This window comes from Budorcas taxicolor, chromosome 18, assembly GCF_023091745.1.
Source record: "Budorcas taxicolor isolate Tak-1 chromosome 18, Takin1.1, whole genome shotgun sequence".
NCBI lineage: Eukaryota > Metazoa > Chordata > Mammalia > Artiodactyla > Bovidae > Budorcas > Budorcas taxicolor.
The window spans coordinates 37,414,626-37,436,128 of NC_068927.1; the positions used below are offsets into that span (position 1 = coordinate 37,414,626).

General features: G+C 42.4%; 1 protein-coding gene across 1 annotated transcript; it reads left to right on the top strand.

Moving 5' to 3' along the window:
• The first annotated feature begins 834 nt into the window (after positions 1 to 834).
• On the top strand, positions 835 to 20,841 carry ZFP90 (ZFP90 zinc finger protein). The gene is made up of 4 exons (XM_052656242.1): positions 835 to 895; positions 14,259 to 14,385; positions 14,713 to 14,808; positions 18,870 to 20,841. The coding sequence occupies exons 1-4, from the start codon at positions 863 to 865 to the stop codon at positions 20,519 to 20,521; spliced, it is 1,908 nt and encodes a 635-aa protein (XP_052512202.1). The 5' UTR covers positions 835 to 862; the 3' UTR covers positions 20,522 to 20,841.
• Positions 20,842 to 21,503: the final 662 nt, after the last annotated feature.

Below are 21,503 nucleotides of genomic sequence, written 5' to 3' on the forward strand. Positions count from 1 at the left end.
GTTGATATATTTACGTTTTACTGCCTAGTCCACAGGAGTGTAGTACGCTCGCTTTCCAAAAGCAGGATCTTTCCTGCCCGATTTATCGCAGTATCCTGCCACAAGCAACACGCCCCTGGCACAGAGAAGACGCTCGGTGATTGTTACTCGGATGCAGGAGTACTCAGGCTCCACTCTCTGGCCCGTTGGGCCCTGACAGCAGTCCCCACCAGGGCGCCTCGGGGAAAACGCGCGTCCTCCCCGGCAGCTTCGGTGGGACCCAGGCGCGGGCGCCTCTGGGAAGTGTAGTCGCGCGCCCGCCACGGCCGGGGGTGGAGGGAGCCCGGCTCCGCGTGCGCAGGCGCACCTGCCGCTCTACCGGGCCGCTGGGGCCATTGTCCAGCCGCGGTACGGCTAAGGCCACTTTGGGCCGCCCCGAGCGCTTCAGAATTGCCGAGAACTAGGCCTGCAGCGGGGGCGGGAGGAGCCGGCCGGAGCCCCGTGTGGGCCCGAGGCCGCGAAGTCGGGAGCCCCAGCACGCGGTGATTCCGAGTGCGCGGGTCGGGGCGGCTCCTCCCACGGGCTTGGCGTGGCTCCTCCCACGGGCTTGGCGTGCGTGCGCGCCACCGCGCCCACGGTCCCGCGGGTGAGACTGGGCGTGGCCGGAGGAGGGTGTCTGGCCGCGAAGAGTCTTTCAGATTTGGGAGGCAGGCCCAGGCGGGGCCCGCGCGCTTCCCCACCTCTCTGCTCTGGAGAAGTGGCTGGGGTGGGGGGCGGCGGAGGCGGGCGGGCCGCGGTGGGCTCGGTGGTCACAGCCGGCTGAGTGGGCCCTCTTCTCTCTCCCCAGACCCTGTCCCTGGGAGCCCTGCCCGGCGACACAGGGATGGCCCCGAGGCCTCCGACGGCCAGGCACCAGGTGAGCAGCCCGTCGCTACCCCGGGGTGTATTTGGAGCGGTCATTGTTCCCTACTGGAGCGAATCCGCTTCCCGGCTCTTTCGCCCCCTCGGAGCCTCCTAGCCTTGCGAAACCAGAGTGTCCAGAGCAGGGCGGAGCGGGCTTCTTCGAAGGGGGCCTGCATTGTGGGAAGGAGGGGACCAGCGAGGGGTGGTCTTGTGGGAGGAGTTGAGAGTGGACGTGTTGGGGAGTGCCAGTGTTGACTCCCGAGTGCCAAGCCAATTCCTTGAACTCTTTCGATTAGGAATCTGGAGGGTGGGGTGACAGGATGGAAAACTGTAGAGGAGAAAGTGACTGTGAGTGAAGGAGAGAGGAGCCCCAGCTTCTGACCCAGGGGCCAGAGAAGCCTGGTCTGGACTTGCTTAGGAAGAGGCTGGAGATGGTCTCTTCCCAGGCAAGGAGGGAAACAACAAAGGAAGATTGTCCCGTAGCTTTTCATGTTCTTTTTTGCTTTAACAGGTATAGTAATGCACGTCCCAAGATATCCAGTCTTCAACTTAATTAATATGATGCTGATTTGTGAACCTATTTATTCTTGTGAGAGAGGAGGCACTTTCTAGAAGCATCCTAACTCTGAGCTTACCCATTGAATTACGTAGAGTCTATCCGTGAAAATATAACAAGGTTCAGTTGGTGTTTTAATCCACACTCTCCTTACAGTTAAGGGGGAAAAAAGTCACAAATTCTAGTTGCTAGGGCAGGAGACAGTCGAATCAGATAAAAATTACTGATGTTCTTTAAAAGCAGTTTACAGTAAATTAGATAGCAGGCTATGGACTTTTCAGCCTCCATAATTCATGGGGTCGCAAAGAGTCGGACAGGACTGAGCTACTGAACTGAACTGAAACACAGTATATCATGCCTTTATATTATTTTACTTCTTGTTATATGTTTTCATTTTAATGAGTGAGCCTTCAGGAGTAAGACAAGTAACAAAACTAGAACAAAACTGTTACTTGGTTTGAGGAGAGCCAGAGGAAATCACTGTCATGGAAATCACTGTCATCACCACCTTTCCATATAAAGTGTTTCCTCAGCAGCTTGTGAGAATTCAGATGACTTAACATACTTAACACGTCATGGAGGTGATGATCATTTCTATGTTGGGGGTAGGATTACGTTTTGATGGTGAAAATGGATCTGTGTTCTGAGCAGTGAACTTAGGGACCTCTTTAAACTTCACTTTTAAGCCTGTGTTCCCTAAAGCACTCTGGTTCAGCTGTATTCTCCTAGAATGGCCTGACAGTGTTCACTTGGGTTACCTTCCTCAGGCTGCAGTTTGATGACTGGATGGAGGACAGGGCATGACAGAACACTCGCCCTACAAATGGGGCTTTTTAGGCAGAAATTTCCCTCTGTCAGTGGTTCTCTTTCTGTGAGCATGGCCCTTCAGTTCAGTTCAGTCGCTCAGTCGTGTCCAACTCTTTGCAACCCCATGAATCGCAGCAAGCCAGGCCCACCTGTCCATCACCAACTCCTGGAGTTCACTCAAACTCAGGTCCATCGAGTCGGTGATGCCATCCAGCCATCTCATCCTCTGTCGTCCCCTTCCCCTCCTGCCCCCAATCCCTCCCAGCATCAGAGTCTTTTCCAGTGAGTCAACTCTTTGCATGAGGTGGCCAAAGTACTGGAGTTTCAGTTTTAGCATCATTTCTTCCAAAGAACACCCAGGACTGATCTCCCTCAGAATGGACTGGTTGGATCTCCTTGCAGTCCAAGGGACTCTCAAGAGTCTTCTCCAACACCACAGTTCAAAAGCATCAATTCTTCGGCCCTCAGCTTTCCTCACAGTCCAACTCTCACGTCCATACATGACTACTGGAAAAACCATAGCCTTGACTAGACGGACCTTTGTTGGCAAAGTAATATCTCTGCTTTTGAATATGCTGTCTAGGTTGGTCATAACCCTCCTTCCAAGGAGTAAGCGTCTTTTAATTTCATGGCTGCAATCACCATCTGCAGTGATTTTGGAGCTCCCAGAAATAAAGCCTGACACTGTTTCCACTGTTTCCCCATCTATTTGCCATGAAGTGTTGGGACCAGATGCCATGATCTTCGTTTTCTGAATGTTGAGCTTTAAGCCAACTTTTTCACTCTCCACTTTCACTCTCATCAAGAGGCTTTTTAGTTCCTCTTCACTTTCTGCCATAAGGGTGGTATCATCTGTATATCTGAGGTTATTGATATTTCTCCCGGCAATCTTGATACCAGCTTGTGATTCTTCCAGCCCAGCATTTCTCATGATGTACTCTGCATAGAAGTTAAATAAGCAGGGTGACAACATACAGCCTTGACGTACTCCTTTTCCTATTTGGAACCAGTCTGTCATTCCATGTCCAGTTCTAACTGTTGCTTCCTGACCTGCATATAGGTTTCTCAAGAGGCAGGTCAGGTGGTCTGGTATTCCCATCTCTTGAAGAATTTTCCAGAGTTTGTTATGGTCCACACAGTCAAAGGCTTTGGCATAGTCAATAAAGCAGAAATAAATGTTTTTCTGGAACTCTCTTGCTTTTTTGATGATCCAGCAGATGTTGGCAATTTGATCTCTGGTTCCTCTGCCTTTTCTAAAACCAGCTTGAACATCTGGAAGTTCACGGTTCATGTATTGCTGAAGCCTGGCTTGGAGAATTTTGAGCATTACTTTACTAGCGTGTGAGATGAGTGCAATTGTGCAGCAGTTTGAGCATTCTTTGGCATTGCCTTTCTTTGGGATTGGAATGAAAACGGACCTTTTCCAGTCCTGTGGCCACTGCTGAGTTTTCCAAATATGCTGGCATATTGAGTGTAGCACTTTCACAGCATCATCTTTCAGGATTTGAAATAGCTCAACTGGAATTCTATCACCTCCACTAGCTTTGTTCGTAGTAATGCTTCCTAAGGCCTACTTGACTTTACATTCCAGGATGTCTGGCTCTAGGTGAGTGATCACACCATCGTGATTATCTTGGTCATGAAGATCTTTTTTGTACAGCTCTTCTGTGTATGTTTGTCACCTCTTCTTAGTATCTTCTGCTTCTGTTAGGGGTACAAAAGTTGAATAGTGAGTCATGTGACTACTTATTCAGGAAGTTAATTTAGTAGGGAAAGACAGCCTTATTTAGAAGTATAGCACTAGAAAGGTGGTGTCAAGTGTTGCTGCAGAGATCCAGAGCCTGCTGTAAGTGCAGAAGGGGGAGGAAGGGTGCCTGTGGGAAGAGTCAGTGAAGATTGTACGTTTGAGTAGGAGCAGGGTCAAAGCAAGTGAAAATGAAGGGAGTGGGAGTAGAGCTGACTGACTGTGGTCAGGGGTTGAGGAGCTTCCCAGGTGGCTCAGTAGTAAAAAAATCCACCTGCCAATACAGGAGATGTGGGTTTTATCCCTGCGTTGAGAAGATCCCTGCAGAAGGAAATGGCAGCCCACTCCAGTGTGTTCTTGCCTGTAGAATCCTGTGGACAGGTGAGCCTGGCAGGCTACAGTTCATGGGGTCGCGAAGAGTCTGACGTAACTGAGCATCTGGGCACACGGGTTGGGAGGCAAGAAGATGAGGGGCCTACACCTGAAACCGTTGTCCTGTGTGACAGTGGGTGTGGGAAGATGAGAATACAAGGGAGTTTGGGCTTTTTTCTTTTTGGCCTTGGTAATCCATTCATTCATTCAGCGGATAGTCACTGAATCCCTATGTTGTGTTAAGACACTTTTCTGAAGAAGTGAAGTGAAAGTCGCTCAGTCTTGTCCTACTCTTTGCAACCCCATGGACTATACAGACCATAGAATTCTCCAGGCCAGAATACTGTAGTGAGTAGCCTTTCCCTTCTCTAGGAGATCTTCCCAACCCAGGGATCAAACCCAGGTCTCCCGCATTGCAGGTGGATTCTTGACTAGCTGAGCCATGAGGGAAGCCCAAGACACTTTTCTAGGTGGTTGGGATACATTAGTGAACAAAATTTGTAATGGTCTCTGCTTTTTGTTTACTAATGTTTCCCAATTGCCTAGAAGTGTCCTAACATATCATAGGGGTTCATTAACTATTTGCTCAATGACTGTATGAATGAATGAATGGAAGGAAGCGTGGGAGTTAACATTCAGGTCTGGGGCAGAGTGCTCTGGTTAGGAGAAACAGTGGGATGTGTGTCTGGTGTGTTCAGGGAGCTGCGAGGAGACTTGTAGTTTGAGCCCATGTTTTTAAGCAGTGAACTGTACAGTTAAAGATTGCTGTGAATGATATGCAGGAGCAAGAGTCTGAAAGTTGGGGCTCCTGCGGGTAAGACCTTCTCCCAGGTCTTGGCTAACAAACAATTGAAGTCGCCCTATGGTGGGAGGGCAGTGGGAGCAGAGATGGGTCAGGTGAGATACCCCCAAATCTTGGGGATCTATGTATAGCTTGTTAGTAACCATAGCTGTATAAACACTATGCATTCTTTTTTTTTTTTCCATTATATGTGTACTGTGTTTTTAGTTAGGATTTTGAAAAGCTGTTTACCATTCTTAAAGTTGAAGCCACCAGAAAAGTAAGAAATGAGGAAGGTTTTATAAGCAAAAGCTGCTTGTGGAGACCAGGTTTCTTGGTGTTGTATCTTGAAGGCGAGGCAATGCAAAGGGACCAGGGCCTGGTGTCTATTGACTTTAGATCCCAAGAGCTCTGTGGCTCAGTCATCAGGATGAACAGACCCAGCAAAAGCTGTCTCAGGTCCCTGCAACTCAGACACGATGCTCCAGGGAAACCAAGCCACTCCCTCTGTGTGGAGGCCCCCCTTTCTTAACCTCTTCCTGAGCTGACTGTGCCGGTCTTTAAGCTTCAATCCAGACCCTGCTTCCCCTGGGTAAGATCAAGTGGCTCTCCTGTGCACTATGCGTATTTGTTACAGTGCTCTCTTAGGTCATGGAGTGATGTGCTTACCCATCTATCTCTGTACGGGGCTTCCTGCTTTTGTGAAGCAGGGCCACCTGACTTCTTTCATCCTTTGCTCCAGAGTACACATGCTTTAAGTGGGTGTTACGGGAACGAACATTAATAATCACTTAACCCTAAGAAGTCATTTTATACTTTCTGCATTTTCTTCTTCTCACATAGCAAAAATGTAATTTTTCCAGTTGTGGTGATGCTCATTTTTTGATAAAGTAACTGCATGAAACAGTGTGACTTTCACTGAACAGTTTTAAGAAATTTGTTTTTATGACAGTGTTAGTATGTCAAAACCTATTCCTCTAAGACATATTTCAAACATACAATTTTTTTTCCTGATTCTTCTGTGACTTCTAGTACCTTTATTAAAATACATTTTATCAAAGTATGTGAACATATATTTAATACAGACTTTTTAGTAGAAAATTCTTTTAGTGCTTCTTTATTTATTCTCATGAATTTCCTTCTTTTCTCCCTATGCATGTTTTTCCCTTAAACACTTCCTTTAAACATTAAGTATAATTTTTGAGGGAATCTTTCATTTTTAAAATCATTTTTAAGGCTGTTTTATGTTGCTTAGTATGATATGCCAAAATTAACCATTTCTCATAGAACATTTAAATTGCTCCTAACATTTCTACTATTAATACTGGGATAAAATCCTATTGGTTACAATAGATGATTAAAACAATTTTTTTTTAATTACATCTGTGTTCTTAAGTAAAGCAACCCTCAGAGCAAGAGGTAGATCTTTGGCAGGTTTTGGTGGCGTGCTCACAGTAATTTGTAGAAACGTTTTGATTGCTTTTCAGTTCTGTCTTTTGAAATAATTTACCTATAAAATATTTGGATCCAGGCTTTTTATAGCAAGGATGATTTTCTCTATTTCTTCCTCAATTACTGTCTCTCCTTTTTTCTGTCAACATTGGTGGCCTAGGATTTTAAAATTACCCACTTCACTAAGATCTTTCACATTTCATAACACACTGTTGGATGTTTTATTGGTTTATCCCCTTATTTTTTTTAAATATAATTATTTCTGTGTATTTAAAATTTTGAGTTACATTCCAGTCCAGTATTCCAGGTGGTTTTCCTAGCTTCTCTCCTTTCAGTTTTATTAGATAATTTTTTCCAGCAGTAAGAATCCAGGCTCCAAACATCCTCAGTACATTTACTTATCTGCTCAGTGTTGCTGGTATCTCAGCCATGCTAACCATTTCTTCCACCTGCCCTCAGCACTCTTGATGCAGGTGGGTACATTGCCACACCACCTTTCTCTTCTCCCAAGGCAGGGCTGTTCTGACTCTTCAACTCTAAGAAGGGAAGGCAAAAGAGAAATGTACAAAATGCAAGGGAGAAAGGAGAATCTGAGATAAAGAGGAGTAGAAGGCTAAGTCAGTTGAATTTTAAATATTAAATCCATCCTTTGATTCCTCTAATAAACATCATTTAGTCTAGTCAAGGTATATTGTCCATTGATATGGCTGGAATTTTTTTTTTTTGATTTTAGGATTTTGCATCTAAATTCATAAGATAGTGATCTATAACTTTAGTTTACTGAAGTGTCTTAAAGGGTTTGGTGTTGAGGTTGTACTGGCCTCATAAAATGAACAGGAAATGTTCTACCTTCCTTTCTCTTGTAAAGTTTATAAAGGTTTGGTATTCTTTCTTTTTTAAAAATTTAGAATTAACTACAGTGAGTGAAGACATCTGTTCCTGAGTTTTCCTTCTAGGTAGATTTTTAAATATGAGTCATGGATTATTTGCAGTTTTGATAAGATACAATCTACCTCTGGGATGACCTTGTGCTTTTATTGATAGCATGCTGTGTTCTCCAAGAGTCTGTACTACTGGCAGTTCGTGAATTCTGTTCATTTTTTTCCCCCCAATACTGTGTTTTTCAACTTAGATTTTTCAAGTTCCTGCCCTGTGTCAGTATTCCAAAAATTTCAAGAAACTGGCTGTGTTTGAAGCCACTTATGTTTAAAAAATTTTCACTCTAGCCTTGACTGCCAAAGTTCTGCCATTCCCTGGTTTCTGATCTCCCTTAACCCCCATCTGTGACCCCTGCAAGCTACAGCCCTCTGCCTGAGAAAAGCTCAATATTTAGGTTCCTTCCTGTAGCCAAAATCAGCGAGTGCCCCCAGGAAAAACAACTATATTTTCCCATATCCTTTCTGTGATTTACTTCTCTCCTGAATTTTAACATTCTAGCCTTCTCTGTTTCTACACCAATAGGTTGTATTTAACTAGATGCTTTTTGTGAATGCTTTTGTTGTTGTTCTGGTCTGCTGCAAACTACTATATCTTACCCCATGGTAGACTCTATTTGTGTTTTTAAAGCTCCATCTAGTGTATATGTTTGTATGTAAGTATTCTGCTTTTCAAAAAAAAACCAAAACATTGTATCACATATGAAACCTGTTAATTATCTGCAAAAGTAAAGTTGGGTGATAGAAATCACTTCACAGCCGGATGGCATTTGGCCAAACTGTTAAACACTGGTACTGCAGAAACTGTGTTCCATACTCATTTTCACTATACCTAGTAGTCGCATTCAAGGCAACCTGCATTGCCCCTTTGATCCATCATTTCAGAACAGGCCACTCAAAATTAGTCTGCCTCAGGATTATTCAAAAAAAATTCTGCTGGCAGGCTCCTGTCCTATATATATCACCAAAACCAAGATATCTTTCTTTGTCCACCTGGACATCAGAAAATCCTGCTGGTGGGTCTTCTTGCTAAAAATCTTCCTTAGTTTGTATATGCCTGAGCAATAGACATTTGTATCCCCTTATTTTAAATTTTATTTATTTTTATTTCTTCTTTCACTAGATTTGTCAGAGATTTTTCTGTTTGGCCAGTATTTCAGAGGAGCCAGCTTTTAGATTTAGCTATTAATGCCATCATTTTGCCATTTACCCCTGCTTTTTATAATTCAAGATCAGAATTTGCTAATTTTTGTATTTTTTAATCCTCAAAATAACTCCTCATTTTCCTTTGGTAAGAATTACCCAGACCCTATTCATTTACTCAGCAGACATTTTTGGAATGCCTGCTCTATGCCAGGTGGTATTCTTAGCCAGAGTCGCCCTTCAGAACCAGTCAAGGGAAGGTGCCTGCTTCCTGTGGCTGGCAGTGAGAAAATTTAGTGAGAGGGTGTGTGAGCTGTGGTGAATGCTCAATAAATGTTAATTGTTGCTTTTTTGTGATGTATCACATGAGAGGCTTTTAAATGTTGCCTGGTAGGGCCCTTCACACTTGGCCAATTTTTCTAATTTGCCCATGTGATTCTGGAAAATTCCAACATACATAGTTTTGAAAATACTGAAGTGAAAAGTAGTCTGAGAAGTTGTTGAGGGAGAAAAACATGAAAATATAGCTACAGTTCTGAAATAGAGATAGAGACCAAATACCAGAGGTGGCAGGGGGAGGATGCAGGATCTGGAAAAGCTTCAGAAAGGAAGAGACTGTTGAACTAGTTCTAGAAGGATGAGTCAGAATTTTTTGTCTAGAGCTGAGGGAAGAAAATAAACAACGGTCAGAACAGGATGTGCAAAGGCAAGGAAACGTGAAAGAATAATAATATAGTCAGGGCAAAGAGTCCACTTGTGGAAAGCATGGGATGTATGGCAGGATGCAAAATTAGAAAGATGATTCAGTCACCTAGAGAGAATGACCTGAGGTGGAGATCTAGAACAATTTGGGAACAGTGTTATCCAAAACAAACATAATACAAGCTACATGGATAATTTAAAATTTTCTAGTAGTCACAATATTAAAAAAAAAAAAAAAAGAAAAACGGGTGAGGTTAATTTTAGTAATGTATACTATTTAATATAGCCAAAATTTTACCATTTCTACATGAATCAACGTTTTAAAATTGTTAATGACATGTTTTACTTTTTTTTTGTACTAAGTCTTTGAAATCCATTGTTTCACACTTAACTGCATGTCCTAATTTGGGCTAGCCACATTACAAGTATTCAGTATTCACATGTGGCTAGTGGATACTGTATTAGACAGCATAGATCTAGAGTGTTAGGGCCTTAGGTAGCCAATTGTATATAATATACATAACTAAATACATTTTATATTAAATATGATAAAGATTACGTATAGTATATAATATTTTAAAATATATAACAAATAACTAACATTATTTTTACTCATTAGCTGCCAGACTCTGGTTTTCAGCTTTGCAAAGTCTTAAAACTACAAAGTTTCCTGAGTATTAGCTTTAGGGGAGTTCTCCCACAGGGTTGGTATAGGGTATAGTTGGAGGAACATGTCGCTTTACAGTTGCAAATGTCCTTTCTGGATATACTCTTTCACCCTTTCACTGGTAAAACTCTTATTTCTTCAGGGAGTCTGTGTCATAGATGAGAAAATTGGATCTCCAGGAGATGTGTGTGATTTGCCTAAGGAAACTACACATTTATTAGCTGTGGAGCCTTTTAGGGGCCCATGACATTGGGCCTTCTCAACTTAGCATGTACTGTTTCCAGTTCTTTGCTTTGGGCTCCATCTTTTGGCCAAGGTCCTCTATGTCAGCATGAGGGAGGGAAATATTTAATACTCCTTGTCAATTTTTAAAAGGTATTGATTATGAGTTCAGTTATATCTGGAAGAAGGATAAGCAGTGTTTGTAAGACATCACTGGATCATTACAGTCTGAGGTGTGACTTGCATTGGAATGCCCTAAAGGTGATCTAATTCATAGTGGCTAACTCACACCAAGGCTCTTTTTACCTATTTAATCTTGCAAACTCTTGACTGTCCTTATGTCCCAAAATGGTTCTGGCCTCTGAAGATTTGAAGGTTCCTAAGACAAGGAACTTGACCCCCTAGAAGACCACTGACTGAACAATAGGTAACAGTCACCATAATTTACGTAGTCTTAGGAGCTGTGCTGAAGAGAAACCCAGGGAGGGAGCTGTGTTGGGGGTGGACTTAGCCCAGACCTGTAGGTAGGAATAGAGCCCTGAGGGGAGAACTTGATTGAGTCTTGATGAGAGTGTTCGGCAGAGGAGGGAAGACCAGCCTTTTGAAGCAGAACTTGTCGAAGAGAAAGAGATCGTTTTGTGTCAAGGAGGTAGGTATAAATGTTCTCCACACTGAACCATGGTGTACAAGGGGAAGAGAAGCCAGAGCTGAGGCTGTGGGATTAGGTGAGGACCCATGGGCGGAGGAGCCTGGTGGGCTGCAGTCCATGGGGTCGCTGAGGGTCGGACACGACTGAGCGACTTCACTTTCACTTTTCACTTCCATGCACTGGAGAAGGAAATGGCAACCCACTCCAGTGTTCTTGCCTGGAGAATCCCAGGGACTGCGGAGCCTGGTGGGCTGCCGTCTATGGGGTCACACAGAGTCGGACACCACTGAAGTGACTTAGCAGTAGCAGATTAGGAAGGGCTCAGGAGTTCACAATAAGGAGTCTAATTTTTAATCTCAAGGAAAGCTTATTAAATATTTATTAGCTATAGAGAAAATAGGTAATATTCCTACTCGCCTGGAATTTATATTCTGCTGTGGGATGCAGCCTGTAAACAAATGAAAATGTCACATATCAGGTATAAGGACTATGAAAAGGGAAAAGAACAGAGAATGACAGTTGAGGGTTGGGGGGTGCTATTTTATATGATGTGGTCAAGGAAGGTTGCTCTGGTGAAGTGACATTTGAACAAAAAGCTGAAGAAAGTGAGTGGGGAGCCATGTGCATATCTGCAGGAAGAGACTTCCAAGTCAAGGAACAGGCAAAGCAAAGCCCTGAAGGTGGAAGCATGTGCGTTGTGTTCCAGTTGTTGTTAGGAAGGTGGGGTGAGTGAAGGTAAGAGCAGTAGGTTGGAGGTGAGGTTTAGGATGAAGGCATTGTGAAGGACTGTGTAGCTACTGTAGAGACTTTGACTTTTACTTGGGGTGGATTGGGATGCCATCAGAGGCTTTTAAGCAAAGGAATGACCTGCTCTGAAAGGTTTTAAGAAGATGAGTATAGTTGTTATATGGAAAACAGACTTGGGAGGGGTGGGGTGTGAGTGGAAAAGGAGGGACAAGGTAGGAGATTGTAGCAGTGATCCAGGTAAGAGATGATGGTGGTGTGTGCTGAGTGAGGGCAGTAAGTATTGGGAAAAGTGGGAAGAAATGAAGGGTTTGTATGTATGATCAAATGTGTGTTTTAGAGAAGTGACTCTGATAGTACATAGGAAAGAATTGGTCAGATCATGAGTAGTAGAACAGGTTAGCTGTCCAACCACGGCAAGAAGTGATGAGTTGCATGAGCTAGACATGTGTTTACTGGTCAGCAAATACTTTACCATTCATTCAGCCTATTTGGGGAAGCAGAATAAAGGCAAGAGTCCATGTGTTAAACATAGGGAACCAGTTAAGCAAAGGAATACAGGTAGGTTGGCAACTCTGTTCCTAAACCACAAGGGCTATATGTTTAGAGGACAGAGTAGGAATGGAAAGGTGTCAGTTCTCACAACCTAACTTAAAATGTCTGCTTTGGTCCAAACCTTTTCCCCGCTGGTCATCTGCAGCCCAAGACCAGCCTCCCTTCTCTCATTGGTCAATCCCAGGACTGGATTCCCATTCTGTCTTCTCCCCTCCTACTAGTACTTACCCCTTAAGGCCCAGTACATAAGCTTCCTTAAAGTTTCTCTCCTGTGCCCAGAACATTGGTAGCACCTCACTTTACTGTGTATTGTCTCATACCACGCTTTAATAAATAACACATTTTAAAGTAAACTGAAACCTATTCAAGGACTGCAGTGATTTTCATTTGCATTTTTATTCTACCACAGTGCATATGGTAAAGCCAGGCACCTAATACATATCTAGTGTCTTTCTTTTCTTTTTTTAATCTAGCATCATCTTACCTGGCACAGTCAGATTCCTGACCTCTATCAGAAAAATCTACCACATTTTCAGCCCTTCACTGTTCTTGTGGAGACACAGCTGCACTGTTGAGCAGAGATATGATAGGACGTATTTCATGTTGAGCATGATGACAGGTGTCTTAACAAGGCTTGGTGAGGCAAGACAGAAATCAACACATGAACAACAGAACTTGACTATTCAGAGGCATGGGAGTCCTTAGCCAGCCTGGTTTCAGTGAGGGGTAAGGAAGGAGTGACTGAAGGCGAGTATAGCTTGCAAAATTTCTCTGATCTGGCAATTCTAATTCTAGCTAGCCAGCCTACAGAAATTCTAGCGTATTTGCCCAAAGGGTGTATTGCAGTGATGCTTGTAATAGCAAAATATTGGAGTTAATACAAATATCCAAAAGGAATTGGTCCATTTGTTCATTCACCAAGTATTTTTTTCAGCATCCACTATGTGCTGGGTATCACTTTAGGCACTTGAGGGGATATAACTGTGGATAAGATAGTAAAGTCCCTATTCTCACAGAGTATGCAGTCAGGGAGACAGAAAAGCTAATAAGAAATTCCAGATAATTACTAGAAGTACAAGCATCCTTTTAAATCTGCATCTGTTTGGTTCCTGAGTTAAAGTTCAGGTGGCAGGAATTTGGACAGTGAGAGATACTTGTCTGTGCTCGGAGGAAGATTAAGCATGGTGATGTGATATGTGGTAAATTAGAAGGAGATGCTGAGACACCTTTTCTCAGGTGGCAATTCTGGATGTGAGACCTAAAGGACTAGTGACTGATTGTCAGCCATGTGGCAATCCAGCACTCAGGGTGGGAAGAAGCTTAATGTGTTCAGGGGTTAGCAAGGTCAGCAGGGCCAGAGCCCAGTGAGGGATGGGCAAGCTTGAATCTTATTCTTAGCACGGTGGAGTGCTGTGAGTTTTAGGTGATGGGTGTGTGATGGTACTCCAAATGTACTCTGGAGTGCTGTGAAGCAACTGAAAGTAATGAGGTGAAAGTATACAAAGCACTAAGGGAAGACTTCCAAGATGCATAGCTAAATGTAAAATGCAGGATGTAGAACAATATAAATGATAGTAAGACTGTGTGGGGGAGAGGAGGGGGTGAAGGAAACATGGAAAGGGACAGCTTAGTATATACACCAAACTGTTCATAGTAGTTACTTGTAGGGAGTTTAGTGGGATTGACAATGGGGGTGAAGAGATGCAGTCACTTTTTACTCCCTGCTGTATTTGGGTTTTGTAACAAAGACACTGTATGGGCAGTGAGGAATTGGTGATAATATAGACAGATTTGGCTTTGAAGGGAACAAGAAGAAAGCTAAGTAGGTGTACAGGATTGTGGAATATATTGCCCCTCATGACTTTCCTGCATGCCATATTAGATTCTCTATAAAATTATGTAACAACTACTGTATTTAACCCACTTTGCCCCCTCAGGATATCAAACGTGATCACCTTTTCTCATGGACCCTATAGTAGGTTCCCAGTATTGCCCTGGGAACATTTGTGGGATTGATCCCTACTTGAGCAAGAATGTGTTCCTACAGGAATCACTGACATTTAAGGATGTAGCTGTGAACTTCACCCAGGAAGAATGGCACCACGTGGATGCTGCTCAGAGGCGCTTATACAGGGATGTGATGCTGGAGAACTATAGCCACTTGGTTTTTCTTGGTAAGGACCACATCTTCTTTTCTATGTATTGGCAGATCTTCCCTTTCTCAGAAGCTCAGGTTGTGGGGCTCACAGTTTGGGTGGCTGTGAGCAGAGTGTTCAGGGTTAGAGTTTGTTCATCTTGTTGAGACCCAGCTTTATGGGTTTCTGAGCCTGCTTTTTAGGTAAATAGGAACCAGAAATAGGCCATTTGATTGCATGACTCCTCAAGTTGCACCATTTTTTTCGCTTCAGAGTTGCTGAGGAGAAGTCCTAGTTCTGACTTGTAGAGGGTTCTTTTGTCAACTTGCATAAACAACCAAATCTTACGTGTTTACCTTTGAGCAGGATATCAAGTTTCCAAGCCAGAGGTGATCTTCAAATTGGAGCAAGGAGAAGAACCGTGGATAGCAGAGGGAGAAATCCAAAGACCTGTCTGTCCAGGTAAATGAGGGAGAATCCAAGAATCAGTGCAGAATGTGGCACAGCTGAGGGAGAGGGAAGCACCTTCACTTTGCTGCCTTGGGAGCTCCTCCATCCATAGAAGAGCTGCACCGTCTCCTGGATGATACCTTTGTGTGTCTCCCTTCTCCAGTATGGTGTGTTGCTGTTGATAGGTCTCAGAGGAAAAGGTACCCCTTTTTCCTTTTTGAAAGTAGCCCTTTGTCTTAGAATGCCATCTCTCCCTGTCTTATAACCCTACTTCTGGATCATTTTCTCCTCTAGTATCCTCAGTCTCCCTGCACTGTTTGGAGATCTCTCTTCTTACTCATTCAGACATTAATTGAACTCCCATGTCTCCTCTTTGTTTCGTCTTGCTGCTTTCACTGTCGATGCCCCAGACTTGTAGGGAATAACCATAACCTTGATTCTCCCTCCCTCCAGAGTTCTTTGCCTGACTGCACTCCTGTTCCACCTGTCTGGGGAGCGATGCTATCTTCCTCTTGTCTTGCACTCCTGCCCATCTGATTCATTTCCACCCTCCAAAGTTCCTAGAGTATCCTCTCCTGACTTCCTCACTTGTTCAGTGCTTCTTGGCTTTAGGTCTTTGGCTTTTCTTGCCTTTCCCTCCTAGTGAATCTGTCTTTAGGATTAGGAGCCTGCCTTCTGGCTTCCTCTCCGTTCTTTCTATATTGTGCTTAGTTGCTCAGTCATGTCTGACTCTTTCCTAACCCATGGACTATAGCCTGCCAGGCTCCTCTGTTCATGGGGATTCTCCAGGCAAGAATACTGGAATGGGTTGCCATGCCCTCCTCCAGGGCATCGTCCCAACCCAGGGATCGAACCCAGGTCTCCCGCATTGCATGGCAGATTCTTTACTGTCTGAGCCACCAGGGAAGTCCAAGAATACTGGAGTGTGTAAACTTATCCCTTCTCCAGGGGAACTCTCCAGACCCAAGAATCAAACCGGTGTCTCCTGCATTGCAAGTTGATTCTTTACCAGCTGAGCTACCTGGGAAGCCCATTCTATATTCAGTTCAGTTCAGTCGCTCAGTCATGTCCGACTCTTTGCGACCCCATGAATCGCAGCACGCCAGGCCTCCCTGTTCATCACCATCTCCTGGAGTTCACTCAGATTCACACCCATCGAGTCCGTGATGCCATCCAGCCATCTCATCCTCGGTCGTCCCCTTCTCCTCCTGCCCCCAATCCCTCCCAGCATCAGAGTCCTTTCCAGTGAGTCAAGTCTTCTCACGAGGTGGCCAAAGTACTGGAGTTTCTTCCCTATAAAAGGGTGCCTGCCTTCTGGTAATCACAGGTCTTTATTCTGTGCTATAGATTCAGAATTGTCCTTACTTAGTAACCCTGGTTACTTTTCTTTTTTCTCTTCCCTTCCCACAGGATGCCTCCAATGCAAGTCCCACAGAGTTCTTATTAAAGATGTAAAGTCTAAGTTAATCATCTTGCATCCCCAGTCAGCCCATTTTGCTACCTTACCTATTACCCATTTCTCCTCTTGCCCATTAGGAATTATCAGATTGCCAGTCCCTCAGGCCAGAAACCACAGTCAGTCTAGTCTTTTTCTTTCAATCCAAGTTATTTTCCTCCTTTGAGAAGCATCTTAGATTTTCCTGCCTTTTAAATTGGACTGGTGACATCTTAAACCACACCTCAGATTTGGATTACTATAATTCCTGGTTGAAATTGCTCACTCTATCTTATCTTTTTGTAATCCATATTGGGTTTTTAAAATCATAGTTTAATTGAGGTATAATTAAAATACCATAAAATTCTCCCTTTAAAAGTGTACATTTCAATGGTGGTTTTGGGATAAATACAGAGTTGTGCAGCCATCACCACTATCTAGTTAAGCAGAACATATTCAATATCTCTAAAAAGAAATCTTATACCCATTAGCAGTCACTTTCTACTCCTGTTCCCCCCAGCTCCTGGCAACCATTAAGCTACTTTTTGTCTCTATGGATTTGCGTATTCTGGATATTTTCTATAAATGGAATCATAATATGTAGCCCTTTGTGATTGGCTTCTTTCACTTAGCTTAAGGTTCATTCATGTTGTAGCATGTATCAGAACTTCATTCCTTTGTATTGCTGAGTAATATTGCATTGTATGGATATATCACATTTTGTTTATTCATCACGTCATGGACCATGTTGGATTTTAATGCTTTATCTCATAAACTACCATTCTCTGAAAGAACCTTTTACCTCATTATAGGAAGGAGAAACTCCCTTGATTTAAAGGTCCCCATCATACCTTCCAGTAATATCTTTCTGTTCCTGCCAAAGAGAGCTCCAGCTAGGCTGAATTTCTTTTTGAAGTTACAGACCTGAGTACATTTCACCCCTACATACTTTCTGATGTTCTCTGTAAGAAGTATACAATTTCCCTCATTAGATAATAGTTTCTCTCTGTCCAAAGCCATCTATAAAGTCAAGGTCTCTCTAATTCATAAATCCTAATATATGCTAATATACTTGTTTCTTCCCTTGTCACAAATACCATTTATATCATCTCTACCACACAAAATCAAATTTACTACATGCCATCTGTTGGGTTTTTTTTTAAGTCATCAAAAGATTGTCTTGTTTTTATTCTTGGATTTTTAACCTCCTGGAGTGTCTATTTATTATGTTTCTAAATATCTTCCCTCTGTGTTGCAGAGCATATAGAAGGCAGTCAGAAAATTATTGATTGTTATGGAATTTTGCTGGGGAAAGAACTTTCTCATTCATTAATTTCGCCAAACATTTCTTGAATGTCCCACTGAGAAATATTCTAAAAGGAATACAAAGTATTCTCTGTCTTCAGGAATTTAGAATTGAGTTTTGTTCCAGGGTAAGGAATTTGGGAATTTAGGGTTCTTTAGTTACTGGGGTTTTTTCCCCCTTTTAATGTTTATATGAAAATTTTCAAACATTTGAGAAGCTGAAAAGATTATACAGTGAACACCGTATACTACCACCATGATGCTATAATTGTTGACCTGTTGTTATGTTATATAGTAACCTATTATATTTGCTTTATCACATATCTCTTTATCCATCTATTAATCTGTCTGTCTTTTGATGCATTTCCTAGTGAGTTGCAGACATGAGTACATTTCACCCCTGTATACTTCAGCATGTATATAGTTGACTGAAGTTCAATATTTGTTCATAGTTCTTTTTTTTATTAAAAAAACATTACAGTGAAATTTACACCTCTTATAAGCACCATCTATTTGACTTTGACAACTGCATTCTCCTGTCTAACCCAAACTTCTATTGATATGGAACATCTCCAGCATTCCAGAAAACTCCCTCCCCTTAGTTTTTAAAAGATTACCATTCTTAAAAACTAGACAGTAATTAATTTTCTGCTGTTAGTATTCAGAGGTTAAACAAAGGTTTAAAGGTCAATTTTTTAGGCAGATTAAAATAAATTGTTTTTGGTTAAGAGAGGTGATTAATGGACAATCAGAACTCAAATAGACTAAAACCACAGCTCTAGTTGTAAGGGCAAGGATGATTTGCCTCTTGAAATATTACTTTTTTATCTGCTTGGGAACTATAGCCCTCTATCTCCAGTTATGTCAAAGAATCATTTCAGTTAATTCACTGGCTACAGATTTTCTCAGCAAGGTTTGAAGATCTGAAGCCTCAGAAATGACTTTAAAGAAATTATGAAATGAATGTATTAGGAAGATAGATTCCATGGCAGTTTGTAAAATGGACAAAGAAGCATGAATATCAGATAGGATTCTGCATGAAAGACTATGATCCTGTTCTGTTTGTATCTGTGCCTAACTCTCTCATGCTAACTGGTTCCCTTACTCCCTTATGTGGGTTTTCTCATTATGGACTTATCCTTCATGATAGCTCTGCAATGATAGCTCTGTCATCTCTCTCCACTCTTCCTTTCTCCATTCAGAGTCTTCTTTTGAAGTTATTGGACTAATTTCAAAACAAAATGATATATAATTGCTGTCTTTTCATTCCTACTGTAGCAGTTTGTTTTAACAGAAGGGAATAGGGGATGTTTGCACTTTGGGTTTCTTTCAGACTGGAAGACCAGGCCTGAAGCCAAATCTTCACATCTGCAGCAGAGTATATCTAAAGTATTCCTTAGCACAGATGAGCTCTCACATACCACGGGAGAAGATACTTGGGACCTTAGTGGCCAGTTAGAAAGACATAAGGAAAACTGGAAGAGACATCTGGGGCCAGATTCATCCACCCAGAAGAAAATAATCACACCAGAGGAAACTTGTGAGCAAAATACATTTGGTGAAAACTGTAGATTGAACACAGACCTGATTACACAACTGAACATTCCTCCAGGGTCTAGTGAATGTGATACCCTTGGGAGCAATTTGGAACATAATTCAGACTTGCTTAATCAGAATAATATCCTTACAAAAAAGAAACCTTATAAGTGCAATAAATGTAGAAAAGCATTTATTCACAGATCATCTCTGACTAAACATGAGAAAACTCATAAAGGAGATGGAGCTTTCCCCAATGGTACAGATCAGGGAATTTATCCTGGAAAGAAGCACCATGAATGTACTGACTGTGGGAAAACCTTCCTCTGGAAGACACAACTTACTGAGCATCAGAGAATTCACACTGGAGAGAAACCCTTTGAATGTAATGTGTGTGGGAAGGCCTTCAGGCATAGCTCCTCCCTAGGTCAGCATGAGAATGCTCATACTGGAGAGAAACCCTATCAGTGTAGTCTTTGTGGGAAAGCCTTCCAGCGCAGCTCCTCTCTTGTTCAGCACCAGAGAATTCACACAGGAGAAAAACCTTATCGATGTAATTTGTGTGGGAGGTCGTTTAGGCACGGCACATCCCTCACTCAGCATGAGGTTACACATAGTGGAGAGAAACCCTTCCAGTGTAAGGAATGTGGGAAAGCTTTTAGTCGATGTTCTTCTCTTGTCCAACACGAGAGGACACATACAGGAGAGAAACCTTTCGAATGTAGCATATGTGGGAGAGCTTTTGGTCAGAGCCCATCCCTTTACAAACACATGAGGATTCATAAGAGAGGCAAACCTTACCAAAGCAATAACTACAGCATAGATTTCAAGCACAGCTCATCTCTTACTCAAGATGAAAGCAATGTCACTGAAGTGAAGTCCTATCATTGCAATGCCTGTGGGGAAGACTTCAGTCACATTGCAGACTTCTCTGACCATCAGAGGATCCACACTGGAGACAAGAACCCCTATGATTGTGAGCAGGCCTTCAGTCAACAACCTATTTCTCATCCTGGTGAGAAACCCTATCAATGTAATGTATGTGGAAAAGCTTTCAAAAGGAGTACGAGTTTCATAGAGCATCACAGAATTCATACTGGGGAAAAACCCTATGAATGTAATGAATGTGGAGAAGCTTTCAGTCGACGCTCATCACTGACTCAACATGAGAGAACCCACACTGGAGAGAAACCCTATGAATGTATCGATTGTGGGAAAGCCTTCAGTCAGAGTTCATCCCTCATTCAGCATGAGAGAACTCATACCGGAGAAAAACCCTATGAATGTAATGAATGTGGGCGAGCTTTCCGAAAGAAAACCAATCTGCATGATCATCAGAGGATCCATACTGGAGAAAAACCCTATGCTTGTAAGGAATGTGGGAAAAACTTCAGTCGAAGCTCAGCTCTTACTAAACATATGAGAATTCATACACGAAATAAACTCTAGGACCCGTGACATTAAGAAATATGAAGAAAGCTTTAGTTAAAATATTCAGTATCAGAAGATTCTTACAGGAGAGGAAGCTTGAGGATATAATGAATTGTGTGTGTGTGCATGCACACATGCCTGCAGGTGTGTATGCTTGTGCGCATTGTATGTTGAGAAATCTCTGTACTAACAGTGTTTTTTTTTTTTTAAATAAAAGCCACATTCTCAGATCTGATTACATACATGTGAAAACAACTACAGACGTCTTATATAACCTGTTAGAAATGACATGCCTATATATTGGACTTTGTAAAGTTTTGAATATATGTATGCAGGGAATCGCCAACTTTCAACAATTTGATTTGTAACTCTCAGTGTTTACAGCCTTTTTTAATAAATAAAACTCCCACAGTGATGACCAAAACTCATTTTTAAATTGCTTGACAAATGAATTCAACTGCAGCTCTTACATTAAATTTACCATGGAAACCAGTGTCACCTCCAGGAATTCACCATTCAAAGAATTAAATCAGCTGGTCCAGCCTCTTCCTTGTACAGATGAAACTGAAAGCCAAAGATGTGAAGTGGTTTGCAAGCCTGATACAGTTTATAACAGGAAAGCTGGGTGGAAAATGCAGGTCTTCTGGATCTTTGGCCCCATGGTCTTGCCACTGAAAAGATATTTTGGAATTCAGGGCTTTAAAATAAGTTTTAAAATAGATGCACAAATATTTAACAAGCACTCAGGAGTTGAATATAAGAGGCAGCAAGACATATGCAAATTTGTCATTTAAAGCAGCTTGTTGGAAGCTTACAACCAAAGTTGTAAATAGCAGAAGTACTAATGACTTCTTTCCTTTTCCCAAGTATCATATTTCAGGAAACATATGGTCAGTTTCATAGAATTTATTAAGTCTTCCTGCTGTGCTTTTCATGATCCTCCCATGGGAAAGCACTGCACCAAGCTTCCTATATTGATTTGATCAATGGGAAGACAACA

Excerpts from the sequence above, each read along its gene's own strand:
- ZFP90 (XM_052656242.1), top strand. The coding sequence starts at position 863 with ATGGCCCCGAGGCCTCCGACGGCCAGGCACCAG. Across the intron at positions 896-14,258 it reads CTCCGACGGCCAGGCACCAG|GAATCACTGACATTTAAGGA; the intron begins GTGAGCAGCCCG and ends GTGTTCCTACAG. Across the intron at positions 14,809-18,869 it reads CCAAAGACCTGTCTGTCCAG|ACTGGAAGACCAGGCCTGAA; the intron begins GTAAATGAGGGA and ends GGTTTCTTTCAG.